Source organism: Chanodichthys erythropterus, chromosome 10 (genome assembly GCF_024489055.1).
Source record: "Chanodichthys erythropterus isolate Z2021 chromosome 10, ASM2448905v1, whole genome shotgun sequence".
In the NCBI taxonomy this organism is placed as follows: domain Eukaryota; kingdom Metazoa; phylum Chordata; class Actinopteri; order Cypriniformes; family Xenocyprididae; genus Chanodichthys; species Chanodichthys erythropterus.
In genome coordinates, this window is record NC_090230.1 from 46,536,341 (window position 1) to 46,550,166 (window position 13,826).

At 36.5% G+C, this 13,826-nt stretch overlaps 1 protein-coding gene across 1 annotated transcript in view; it reads left to right on the top strand.

Moving 5' to 3' along the window:
- Positions 1-13,826, top strand: part of LOC137029683 (protocadherin Fat 3) — a 60,611-nt gene that overhangs the window by 3,731 nt on the left and 43,054 nt on the right. Inside the window, exons 2-3 of the mRNA XM_067399330.1 lie at positions 5,071-5,388; positions 10,910-10,971. Of these exons, the coding sequence (XP_067255431.1) occupies positions 5,071-5,388; positions 10,910-10,971 (380 nt within the window). The remainder of the gene's footprint in view (positions 1-5,070; positions 5,389-10,909; positions 10,972-13,826) is intronic.

A 13,826-nucleotide genomic window follows, 5' to 3' on the forward strand; every position in this document is an offset into this window, starting at 1 on the left:
ATTGATTAGAGAACTACAACGGGCAGTGGGATGTAACTGTGGTCCTCCATTCACATGTCAGCTAATTAGGCTGAGCCTGTTAATCAGGCCCCAGTTTAAAGTAAGCGAGTGGTGACGCTTGTGCCAGAACCTCAAATGAGCATGGATTTTCCACAGAGAATTGAATGCCCTACCAGCAGCAACAGACAAGTTGTAGGGGAAGCGGATACATGAGAACAAGAGTTGTCTTTTATCTTCAAAGTAAAACCTCTGGGACAAGTAAGGACAGTGGCATTGGCTCAGCACGCCCGCTACATATCCGCCTTCCAACATTCATTTAGCTGCCATCTTGTGTGGTGTGTTACAAGTCCTTGACATTGTCACTAGACTTTTGAGATGATTGAAAGTGGGCAGTTCACGCAATACACTTTCAAACAAGCAGAAATCAAAGCCACTCGATTTTGACCGCCAGATGAGATGTGTTGGGTTGAAGTTGTTTGTATGTAGAGTGATTCTGATATAGGAAGTCTCTTTGCGCAGATGCAAGAGTGAACTAAAAAGGCTGGTGGGATTTATGAAGGCCTTATCGGCAGCGCGCTCTGCTTCTTTGAGCAGGCATTGGTATTCCTGCCCACACTTTGGGAAATAAATCAGAGTGCACTCTCACTCAGACGCCTGTCGAGAAACAAGTTCAGCTCTAATTTGCCTCTGAGATTTGGCCTCTTTTTCTCCAGAGTCAGGTTAAGTCCTTTATGTCAAAATCTCTTAGACACCTGCGCAAAGGGCCGCTTGTGCTGCACATCCCCACACACTGCACAAGACTGATGTATTCTGTTTAGCTTTTTGAAAGATAACATATTTTTGGAGCATTTGGGAGTCGAGGATCTTTACCACATGCCCACTTCCTCTTACAGACTTCTTGAACTTGGATTGTAATTCAGGGGAGATATCAAGGGTTTTCCTTTTTTGATGTCTGCATGGCACAAAAGAAATGTCTCTCACCGTAACAAAGATGCAGATTTGGAGTAGAATGAAAGGGACAGGGAAAAGATTTATGTTGAAAGAGTAAAATGCTTTTTCAGCATGTTTAGTTGTGATGCTTGTGAACTCCTTATAATTCAAGATACCTTGCATGAAAACAACTGCCCTTGATCTTGTTTGTAGACATGAAGGATGTATTGATGGCTTAGTTCTGCCTGATTATGTTTCAAATTCTGACAAATTATGAATATTTGATTGTTTACATTTGAAAATATGAACTATAATTTCTTTTCAGGGAATTTGAAATTAAAATGGTGACACCAAATGTTATGAATATTATGAAATTACATAATGGCTACCATTTTATTTGCAGCAAAACATCCGCTATTAAACTAAGTAGCATGTGTGTTTCATATTTTAAATAGTTAGTTCTGTAATTTGTAAGTTCTATAGAGAATAACTGGGACCTATTTGTGATATTGCTAACCACAAAACACATAATCATCCTTTTAAGTCTATTTCAGTTGAAGGACACGGCACCGATTTTCTGCCTTCTAGCTCCATATGCAGTCCTTGATGCTTATAATACACACCTGTTGGTTGACTTTCATGAATAATGATAAATGCTAAAAGCAATGGCTTGTGAAGCAAAAGAAGCAGATGGAATTAGTGCTGTTTTCAATGACATGATCTGTGGTTTGAGATTCACAATCAGCTGAATGCCAATTGCATCGTGTCAAATCATTTGCATTGCTCTAGTTGCTTTTGCGACTACAAAATAGCATCTCGTGTTCAAATGCTTTACAAAATCAGGCACTTAGTGTAAATCTGTGTTTAATTTGTGCTGGGACAGGCCTCGTGTTTTGTAGAATTTCTGATCCTCAGCATCAGAACCTGTGGGAATCCATCAAAACATCCTCAGCTTCAAAGCTAGAGTCTTTGAATCAAAACTGTGGAAAACATGACTGAGTCTGTAGAGTCCTGTTCCAGACAGCGTTGAAACTTTGTGTCATTTTTTTTATGCCATCTGTCATATTTCTGACTCGACTGATGTTGTTTATCAGTGTATGAATGTATAGATGCAGAGCGAGAGTGAGCATTATATGCTTGTGTGGCTTATGAATTTACTGCAGTTTGGCTGAAAGGTTTTTGAATATGATGAAAGTGTGTAATATGATATATCAATTTATCAATTTTTTTTTTTTTTTTTTACATGTCAAGGGTTTTGTGGATACTAAAAAGCAAACTTCACATACATTTTTAACATCTTTGCAAATTTCAAAAGTTGTTTACTCCTGGAAAACTCTGGCTATATTAGGGCAAGCTGTTTCCTGTATTCCCTGAGTTGTAAGACGTGTATGTACGTGTACGTGTACATTTGGCTGAATTTCAGTCTGAATTGCACCTCAATTTACTCTGTGCAGGATAACAAATCTAGCTTAAAAGCAGAAGAATCGGCTCATTAGTGAACCTTCTCTCCATCCATCAAATTCACTTTTGCTGCAATATCTAGATGAATTGGTACACTTTTCATTTCTCTGTTTGGGGGTAAATCACTCCTATTTCTAGCTCAAATGCTTCTCATTTAAGTGTCAGGTTGATATGTATTGACTTTTGCTAATCGTATGAGAAATGGTCATAAACAAATCTTTCAGCTTGATAACCTGCTGTTTGTCTTAAAGTCTTTATATTAACATTATGCATATCCTTAAAAGTTTTAATAATTTGTTTTTGATGGTTTTCATTAGTCAAAGGAGCACTGAAGGATGAATAAGGATTTAATTTCAATTATTATTTTTTTACATGTAAATTATTAGAATATCTGTGACTTCAAACGTAATATTAGGCAGAGAAGAAGCATACTAACATACCACTCATACTATTTCTGATATATGCTAGTATGCTTTACTTTTAAATTCAGCATTGGCATAATTTAATATAACTCCTGCGTAAAATCTGTATTCATACATACTGTATTCAAAATTTTCATACAGAAATCATGATCATATATTAAAACTAAAAATGATTCACATTTTTTAAAATATTTTTTTAAAAGTATTTTTCCATTTTTTTTTAAATTCCATTTATTTTTGGAAATGTAATAAGTAACGTTACTTTACAAAAATGTATTTTATGTAATTGTTTCTGAGTATACAATAGATAAAAATACATGACAAATAGCAACCTTTAGCAACAGACAACATAATATTTAGAATTTCTGTTGATTAAACCAATCTCTTTCTTTGTATTAAATCAAATTTTTATATTTTTAAAAATTTAAATACTTTGTATTTAAATTTTTATCACATGCTCTCAGAAAAGGTGAGGTTGTGTGGAAAGCCTTTAAATGGCCAATTACCAGATGTGGGCATGCGCTCCTTCATTATTATCCGCAATCATCGATTAGAACGTGGGTAAGAAGTTTGTGTTCACAATGCACTATCAGTCTGAAATTTTGCACAATATCTTTTTTTCGCACTCACGAATACGCAAATTGTATAAAATTATTAGTGAATGAGTCTAAAGTACTTTTTAAGATAATGTTTGTCTGCTCCATCTACAGTATATTTTGTGTGGTCTTTTGCTAAAAAAGGTTTATTAAAAAGTTAAATAAGGGGAACTGGCTTTGTTTTCTTTGAAGGTGTGTTTTGTGAATATAGCAGATTTCCTTTAGGCAAACTGACCTGTCACACTTTGTTAGCTCAGTGAAGAACCCTTCAGTCAGCTTCAGATGTCCCTGTATCCTTTGTGTTTTTGTCCCCTTGGGTGTCCTACTTTTAACTGCTTTTAAGGTTTTAGTAAGTATCAGGGACCTGCCTGCTGTGTGAGTACTCCTCTTTTTTCAGCTTCCAGTAACTGTGAGGCTCGGAATCCCCTCGGCTGAATCACTGCGCGCATGAGTGGTTTTGTTCTGTGCCATGGTTGACCGATCGACTCACCGCATTGCATTGCACAGCCACGAAATGGGTCATTCTGTCAGTGATGCCCCTTCCTATCCGTGATCGTATTTACATGTGCCCGTGATGCAATGTTGAAGCACTCCTAATCATAGAATGGCAGAGCCAGCACTTTGGTCAGGAATGATTAGATGTGCCGTGCTGAAGACCTGAAGGTCATATACTCTCTGAGTGGAGCCGTTGTACCCTGCGGTGCGGATTCCCAGCCCATCTAAAGTTAGTGGTATGTCCAAGATGTCAGTTTGGATTGGACACCACCAGCTAAAAATCTGTCCGCTCAGCAAGCATGTCCCCTAAAGTGCAACTATTGCACCCAAAGTGTAAACAGACACAATGTTATAGAGAGGTGACCGGGGCTAGTTGTCACACTTTTTACTTCAGTAAATTTTCTGTATACCTGCATACTTTAAAATCTAGGCTTTTGAACTTTTTTGTAATTGCACTGGAAAGAGATACAGTTCATCATTGATCTTTTCAAGGCATGTTGTCATGGTTCAGTTGATATGTTGGCATCTCATGTATCGCATCACCACAGTATTTTTTTCTTATGAAGAAATGAAAAATTGAATAAAGATTCTTTATATGCGTCTAATCTTTTCACAATTTAGTTGTAGGCAATGGACTGTAGTAAGAAAATGAAGCTCTACCATCCCCCACCCCCCAAAAGAAGGCATTTTCTCTGAATTGCTTTAGGTTGGTCTCAGGTATCGTTGACAGTCGAGTAAATTTCCCCAGAGAAAATCTGAAGAGAAATTTCACTTTTAGGCAGACCACACCAGCTCTTGTATTGAAACACTCTGCTGAACTGACTTTAGTTTCTGGGAGAGTGTGTCTAAAAACATTAATCTTTCAGCCTGACTATAATCTCCTCAAAATGTTAGGCACATTACAGTTTAATAAAGTTTGACACCAAAGTTTGACTCATGGTAGGGTCTGATGCTTTTGATGTGTAGTTGAATCACAAACCAAGTTATGGATAGCCTGAAAAATAAGTGAATGTTCCCAGCAGCTCACTCTGACTAGAGTACTGATATCGGCTGATGTGCCATAAAAAGAATTTGTCATAAAAGCTCGCAATCTGTGTGAAGTAGTTCTTGTTGAATTTATCAAAAAGGTGATCGATATTAAATATGTTTTTCCTCTGTTCTTACAGGAATGATTTACACCACTGGCACCCTAGATTGTGAGACTCAGGATTCCTACTGGCTAACGATCTATGCGACAGACCGAGGTGTGGTGCCTCTCTCTGTCTCTGTTGAGGTGTTTATCCAGGTGGAGGATGTGAATGATAATGCACCTTTGACCTCTGAAACCATCTACCACCCGTACGTCATGGAGAACTCTCCCAAAGATGTGTCTGTTGTCCGTATCCAAGCCCGGGACCCTGACGTTACCGCCTCAGATATCCGTCTCACGTATCGTATCACTGCCGGAAATCCTCAGAACTTCTTTTCCATAGATTCCAACACAGGTTAGATTTTTTTTTTTTTTTCATTATGAAGAAACAAACTAAAAAAAAAAATCATAAAATCTTATGGCCTGGTTTCACAGACAGGGCTTAGATTAAGTCAGGATTAGGCCTTAGTTCAATTAGGACATTTAAGTAGCTTTTATAAACGTGCCTTAGAAAAAAACATTACTGGTGTGCATCTTGAGACAAAACAATGGCACTGACATATTTTAAGTTATGTTAGTGCAAGTTACTTTCGGTTAAAATCGGCAGCTCAAACATGCATTTTCACTTAAACCTTTTCTGTGAAACCGGGGGTATATTTTTCATTATATATCTGGGGCTGCAAATTGACTTATAATTTTAATTGGATTAATTAGGCTACAGGTAAATTAGATGCATTAATCACAGTTAATTGCATGTATCAATGTTTGCTAAGAAATTATGAGGATTATAATTTATAATATTATAGGTGTATATTATTATATTTATTTGAGATAATCACAAAATTAAAGGATTAGTTCACTTAAGAATAAAAACTTCTTGATCATTTACTCACCACCATGTCATCCAAGATTTTAATGTATTTCTTCAGTCGAAAATAAATTAAGGTTTTTGGACTTTCCAGGAATTTTCTCCATATAGTGAACTTCAGTGGCTAGCAATGGGTTAAAGGTCCAAATTGCAGTTTCATTGCAGCTTCTAGAGTCTACACGAACCCAGCCGAGGAATAGAGGGTATGCACGTGACGTCACTGTCGACCGTTACAACTGCAGTTACTGAGTGGCACAAAGACTGAGCGGCAGCATTGGTTTCAGCGTGAATGCCGCGAAAAACACATAAAAAAACGGAGCTTTGCGATGGACTTTATAAATAGCTCTAACACAAAACCTGAGATGTATATTTAAAGACTGCCGAAAGCTAAAAAAGCTAAAAAGAAGCAAATGGATCACTGCAATTCACAGAAACAGCTGGACTCCAGGCAGAGAAACATGGATTTGCAGTTATCATTTTGTGTCAAATTGTTGGATTTTGAGGTAAAATCATACCGTATATATTGTATTTTTATATATTGTGTTGACAACTCATCAATTAAATATTTACCATCTTATATTCTGCATAATTGGGTGTTTTTAAACAAACACTGACAAAAACTATACAAGGTTTAGGGCTGGAGAATATGACTATATATTTAACATTGATATAAGTGATTACTCCGATTTAAACCTATATTGTAGTTATATAAAATATTCACAGGCAGATTTGCTTTATGTGTTTCCCCCATAGACCTGTTCCCCGCGTCGAAATGTCAGGAAACATGACTCCTGGCTGCATGTCAATCTCCATGGATTAGGTTTATTTGACATGTTATAATGAACACTTTTGAGCCCAACATTTAGTGTAATAGTTTGTTTTACTCGCGTTTTTGCCGTTTCCCCTATTAAATCCAGTCACGCAGCAGGTTCTTTTGTCACTCAGTCCAGCTGAGCGAGCGCGTTTTCGGCGGAAAAGTGACGTCGACGTCACACGGCAGCGCTTCCGGGTCCAAACGCTCTATCTCATACCACAATTTGATTGATGTTTAATTTGAATAAATAGCGTTCATATACGGCCATCGGTGGCATTTGCCAGTGAAACGAGTCGAGGCTAGGACCCGGAAACGGCGTTCCTTGCGTCACGACTTAACAAGTGGATAGAGTGCCTCAGGGATGATGCATTTTTGTAGGCAAAACCTGGAAGCGAGTTAGCATTTTAGGACTTCCGGTTCCAACACCGTAAAGTCTATGGGTTTTTTGAATGGGTTTTTGCTAAATCGCCTGAAATAAGGTCTGTAGTTAAATACTTTCACGTTTTGATCTATGACATAAAACACACCAGTTGTAACCCACTAATGATTTTTTAAACTGTTACTGTGTCTTAAAATCGGCGGTTGCTAACAAATTGCTAAAAAGGACTACTTTCTTTGGCGGGGACTTTAGATGTCATCATTAAAAACGGGACATTTGGACAGCATTTCTCATGAGATAAAGTGGATAAGTAACGTATTCATAACAGCACAGATCATAATCAGCGAGCATGTTTATAAATAAAGTTGTTTTCTAAATACAGTTTGAAGAAGCTTGATGGTGGTGACGTTGATCCGCGACCATGGCGTTAGCCTTTTATATCTGACGACTTTATTTAGGCTTCAAAATCTATAAATGTTGTGTTAACTTGTAAAGATTATCTTGATAGACAAAATGTGTAAGTGTCATAACCCTTTGTTAAACACAGAGCTTATTTTCTGCGATTTTCCAAAAGTCTATGGGAAAAATGCATAGGCTTTCAATCGAGGTAATCTGTGCGCCGTTAACTTCCGGGTTGGCCTAGAAAAACACGTCATGCCTGGGGTACTCTATAAGGGTCTTATCTAGCGAATCGATCGGCCACGTTGGAAAGGTCAAGCGTGACATCGCAGAAGTACCGGGGTAGGGCGAAAAACTCCATCTCATTTCTCCTCCAACTTAAAAATCATCCAACATCGTTGTGTTACCTTTTTTTTGTAAAGGGCATTTTGACGTTCACTTTGTAGACACTGGATCGGTACACGAACCAAATTTAATATATTTATTTATTTCCATACATTTATATTTATTTTCATTTGATTCAAAGTAAACTGTTATAGCTTCAGGAAGGAAGGACTAAGAACAATATTTGGCACATGTTACTCAATATAAAGATTTTACTAGCATCAGGGTTATTATAGTTAACTAAAACCAATAAAAAATGTTATTGCTTGAAATAAATGTTAATACTAAAATAAAAATCTATACAAACTAAACAGACATGTTTAAAAAAAAAAAAAAAATTAAAACTTAACAAAAATGAAAGCAGAAAATGTAAAAATCTTATCGGATTCAGAATTTTAACAAAAACTATAATAGTATTAAGTGAAAATAGTGACATTCATTTCCCAGAAAAGTCACAAGATGAAAAAGCTGAAACTGTAAAGGGGACATATAGTATAAACAATAGGATGACTAAAAAGTAAGTGATTTAAAATTTTAAGTTCATTGTTGTGTGGCTCTTAAAAAATTATTTGGTGCCAGTTTTTACCTCCTTGATGAATTAGTTTGTGTCTGGAGCCCTGCATTTTAATTTTTTTTTTTTTTTTTTTAGAAAATGACCAATCGCTTTGCTAGACAAGACCTTTATTCCTCAGCTGAGATCATGTAGAGCCCTTTGAAGCTGCACTGAAACGGCAATTTGGACCTTCAACCCATTGGTAGCCACTGAAGAAAAATCCTGGAATATTAAATTAAGTAAAATTATTACTATTAAATTACCTGGCCTCTTTTTTGTGAGTAAATTATCAGGAAATTTTAATTCTGAAGTGAACTAATCAAAAAATATTTAGTTTATATAATGTGTGTGTGTGTGTGATTTACATTTTGTGTAATTTGCCTTTTTAATCTACAAGAAATAAACAATCTACAGGAAATACTGTATTAAACACAAAATTTATTTCCTTCTGTATTTCAAGGAATCTAATCTTTGATCATATTTTCCTTTGAAATTTGAGTGCAGTGTCTCCAACCTCCTATTGCTTTCACAGATCATTTCACAAGTACTACTAAACAAACTGAGCAGCAGAAGCTGTAATCTGCATCAGTGTCGGAACATTCTAGTGTGAAGAGTTAACACACATGCAGAGTTCTGATCCCATGGCATGCTGGGTGCATGCTGCACTGCTGATTACACCGGGGTGCTGCTTTCCTTGTCATTTAAGTAGTGAGTCATGGGAGCTTATGTATGCAGCAGTAGTCAGTGAATTAATTAAACAAGGTTTGGTGCCAGCAGGAAAGCTTTTCATTCTACTATCGGCAAATCCCTTCAAGGCAGCATGTGGCAGCACATATTTACACTGGAATACAGAGGTTTAAACTCAATAAATCTAACTCACTATATATAATGAGATGTGAGCGAGTGTGTGCATGCATTGATATGTGGAGAGGAGAGAAGTAATGCTGTATATCTCCATGACGTATGAAAGCCTTTGGAACAGTATGAGTGTTCAAGGATGAAATATATGAAAAACAAAAACTGGAAGGAAATGAAATTATGGTTGAATCAACCCAAAGGTATCAAACCTTGAACGTTTTATAGTTTGACCCTGGACTGCAGTCACAGATTCTACTTTAGCTTCAGCCACTGCTGGGAAAAGCTGTTGTAATTGCTCCCCACTTATCTAGCTCTCTTTTTGTGATTGCCTGTTGAACTCAGCCTAAGTGTTCAGATAAATTGCATTGTGAGCTCTTTTATAAAAACAAATGTGCTGTGACTAAGCCAGCAACCAATTACTGCACCCTGAAAATAGAGAGTGCTTGTTTGATTATTAGTTTAGAGCGTTTGCCTCAGAGTCGTATCTTTTACAGTTTCTTTTAGTTACAAATGCCCTGCCGAGAATATCTTTACAGTATATTTAAATGGATGGCTTATGAGAAAAGATCCTTTTGCTATACACTTTCCTCACAACCATTGTGTTCATCATCGGCTCTGTGAGTTCATAGCTTCTCTAATTTCTCTAATTGAGTCTCTCTGGATGACACGCATTAGGGAATACTGTGGATTCCAGCAGTGCGATTCAACCTGTGCCATCAGGAGTTCTTTGTTGCCATGGTTATATTTCACTGAGAATCACTGGCTCAGACATCACGTACAATAGATTTATTTCAGGTAAATAATGGGAATTTGTGCTAAAATGGTCACAGTGTTCTTTAAAATGATGTATTTTGCAATACATTTGTGCATGGTATATTTTAAAAAGCAGTCTCTCAGAGACTCTTCCGAATCATTTTGTTCTGTGGAGCTCAAAAGGGGAAATTTATGGTAAATGGGGACCAAAGCTCTCAAGCTTCAAAAAGGATGAAAAAGCACCAAAATGTATTTTTATCCATACAACTGATGTGTGCTATAATCTATAATATAATAAAGCTCTGGATGAGAAACTGACTGAAATTTAAGTTTAAGTACATTGTTCAAAATTTTTTTGTTCCACCGAAGAAGAGGAAAGTCATACGGGCTATGTACGACATGAGGGGTCGTACTATTTCTTTAAGCCCTCTTTTCTCCAGCTTGTCCACAGCAAACCCATAGACCCACTTAAAGTTATTTACCTTCAGACTTCAGCATCCAGATGTCTTGTGCCTTAAGGAAGCATTCATATTCAGGAATGTCTTCCTGTTCTCAATCTCTGCCAGTCTTTCTGCACTGAAGTGTTTTTAAAGCTTAGTTACAGCCACTGGGGGTTTGGAAAATAATGCATTTACTAGATGCCATCTGTGGGTTTACTTTAGGCCCTTCTGTCTTGATCTGCTATTTTTTTTTCCTGAAATAAACAAACTGTTTTGTAAATTTATGCACCCTTGCTAACATGTTATAAATCATTGTTGAGTAGAGTGGCTCTCCTCTCTGATCGTTGCAGCCCTTACATTGCACAGTTGTCATGAAAGTTCATTGCTGATACAATTTTGTAAAACAATGTTTTAAAATGTTTTTTTAGGACTCGTCACTACCACATCAAGGAAACTGGACAGAGAGCAGCAAGCAGAGCACTTCCTAGAGGTACTTATACCTTATCTGATTGTACCTTAAAATGCGTAATTCAAATATTAATGCTGTGTTCTATTCAAAATTCTCAGTGGGATATTCCTACTCGATATTGGATTTTTAATGTATCTTACACTTGTAATTTATTCCTGTGATGGCAAAGGTGAATTTTCAGCATCGTTACTCTTCAGTGTCACATGATCCTTCAGAAATCATTTTTATATGCTAATTTGGTGCTCAAGGAACATTTCAATGTTGAAAAGAGTTGTGTTGCTTACATTTTACTATTCAACACAAAGTTGAAAAGAACAGTGTTTATTTGAAATATAATTTTTTTGTAATATTATACTTTTTTTTTCAAAACTTACTGACCCCATACTATTAAATGGTAGTGTAAGTAAACAAAATGGCAACGATACTGCACTGTAAAAAAAAAAAAAAAAAAAAAAAAATCAAAAGTTGAGAAAACTCAAAAATCTGCTGAAGTTTGTTGCCTTAAACTTTTAAGTTTTCTCAACTTTTGATTTTTTTACATTGTGCATTACAGGTGTTGATTTTCAAAAACATAACTTAGTAGAGCATAGCTTATATACAAGGATAGCAGTTGTTTTGCAGGTCTAATAGAGATGATGATTTACTGTGTTTTAGACACCTGTCTCTAAGCGTTTGATAAACAGGATTTATTGACTTTATTTTATATTATATTAACTTTTACTCTTTGATGCATTTTAGTTCATTAAAATGAAATATTTATCCTTAATTGTGTACATCTCCCTGCCCAGGTATTGCCTTGTTTGTGTGCCTTCTGCAAAATCAGAGTTCCAAGTTGGAAGTCTGACTTCCAAATGACCTTCTATTGCTTACTAAGTTCAGTAGTAAGTTACAAATTCCAACTTTCTGAACTGAATGGAACACTGTGTTACTCATTCCAGAATTCATGCTGTTATTTTTTTTTTTTCTGTGGAATTCAGGAGTAATTTTAAAGAATGTATATGCTTCTCTTTTCAAAATGTATCTAATTCATAGTGACCATGGCTGTCAAGCTCCAAAAACACAAAAAAACTTTAGGCTCATTCTACTTCAAAACATAAGACAAATTATGTTAAACCTGGTGCCCTATTTGAAATTGAATATAAACGTGAATGAGTTTGTGAGCTCCAATGGAGGAAAAGGTTTTCAGTAGTAAATCACTGAAATAGTGATAGTAATTGGAATCTAGTGCACACATCATACAGTACTACTTTTATTATATTTTGCACTTTTTTGTGAGCTTGCCATGAACTATTGTTGTATGGAAAAGAGGAGCATGTCCATTAATTAAAAAAATCCCACTTTTTTAATCACACTGAACAAAAAGGAACATAAAGATTTAGATTTACATGACTGGAAGTAAATTTGATTGCTGTGTGAACTATCCTTTTAAGAGCAAAACATGTAGTTTGTCATTGATTCTCATGGGTGGTTAATGCTGAAATCATGTAATTCCATGAGTAATCACAAGCACTGAAACAAAAATATAACTACAGAGCAAGTTAAAATGATTACTTTTCAATAGCCTCAAGTCTTTTATTGATTATCATATAGGATACACATTAATTATTATTTATCTATTTTAGGAACACGTTTGTCTGTTGAACAAAATAGAAAGATGCTACCAGTGACCTATTGAATTCATTGGAACATAAGAGGAAGCAGTTGTAGTATCGAATGAGGAATGGCTTTACACATCCAGGATATAAAGGCAACAATGTTTCCATATGATTTTTAATTTTAACTCACGTACATCTGCAATATGAGTGACAGAAAGGATAAAGCCAGCACATACTGACCAAGGACTCTTATTTAACACCAAAACACGTGCAGATGTGCAAATTTTTATACAGTCTGTTGAGCAGCCCTTTAAATTACTGATCCGTCAATCAGGGCAGTACAGTAGCGCTGATCAATGGGATGGGTGTGGCTCCACGTGATCCCTGCTCTACATGGGCAGAGTGGAATGAGGGCCATTGATTTCTGTGTTCACTAAATGATGATTCACTCTGCAGAAGGCTTCTAGTTTCAAAGTTCACATCTTACATCTAGCGCCTCAAGGTGCTTGCTTTGAGAGAGCAGCCCAGGCATCAGTGTCTCCAGTGTGTCCACGCTGACGGCCGACGGTCCCCATTAAAGATTTAGTCCATAGAGGCTTTCATGATCTGTTGCTTGTGAGATTGCAGTGGTGTTATTTGCCCCTGGCCTCTTTTTGTGACCAGCCTCTGATCAAGCTCTGGGAATATCCAGTGGAGATCTATGTAGAAGAGTGAGATCAGTTGGCTCATTGCGTTCTTTTCTGAAGAATGTGACTTAGTTGATCTATTTTTCTGTTCATTTATTTTAAAATAGATTTTGAGTAGAGTGAGACAGTTTTGTTTATTTTATTTATAGGCTTTTTTGTTAGCCTTTTAATGGCTTTTGACAACAAAGAGTTGCTATGAGGTTGTTATGTGTTCGAAAGGGTTTTTGGCACATTGCTGTGGGGTTGCTATAGGGTGTTCTAGGGTCACTGTGATTTTGCCAAGTAAGACATGTTCCTGGATCAACATCAAGTTTACCGCTTATGTCAAGTTTAGGCTTGCAACCAGGGTTAGGTGCTTCTACATCAATGTCTTTCACCTCTGATTTTAGGGATAAGTAATGGGTAGGATTATGTTTAGGGGTAGGAATATGGTTAAGACTAAATTTTCAGACTGGAATGTTGTTCCAGGATCAACAAAATATGTTGATCCAGGAACATGTCTTACTTGGCAAAATCACGGTGCCTGGTGTTCTAGGTAGTTGTCACTTACTGGCCCCAAAAGAGGTCAAAAGAGTCAATACTCAAGTCCCTATAC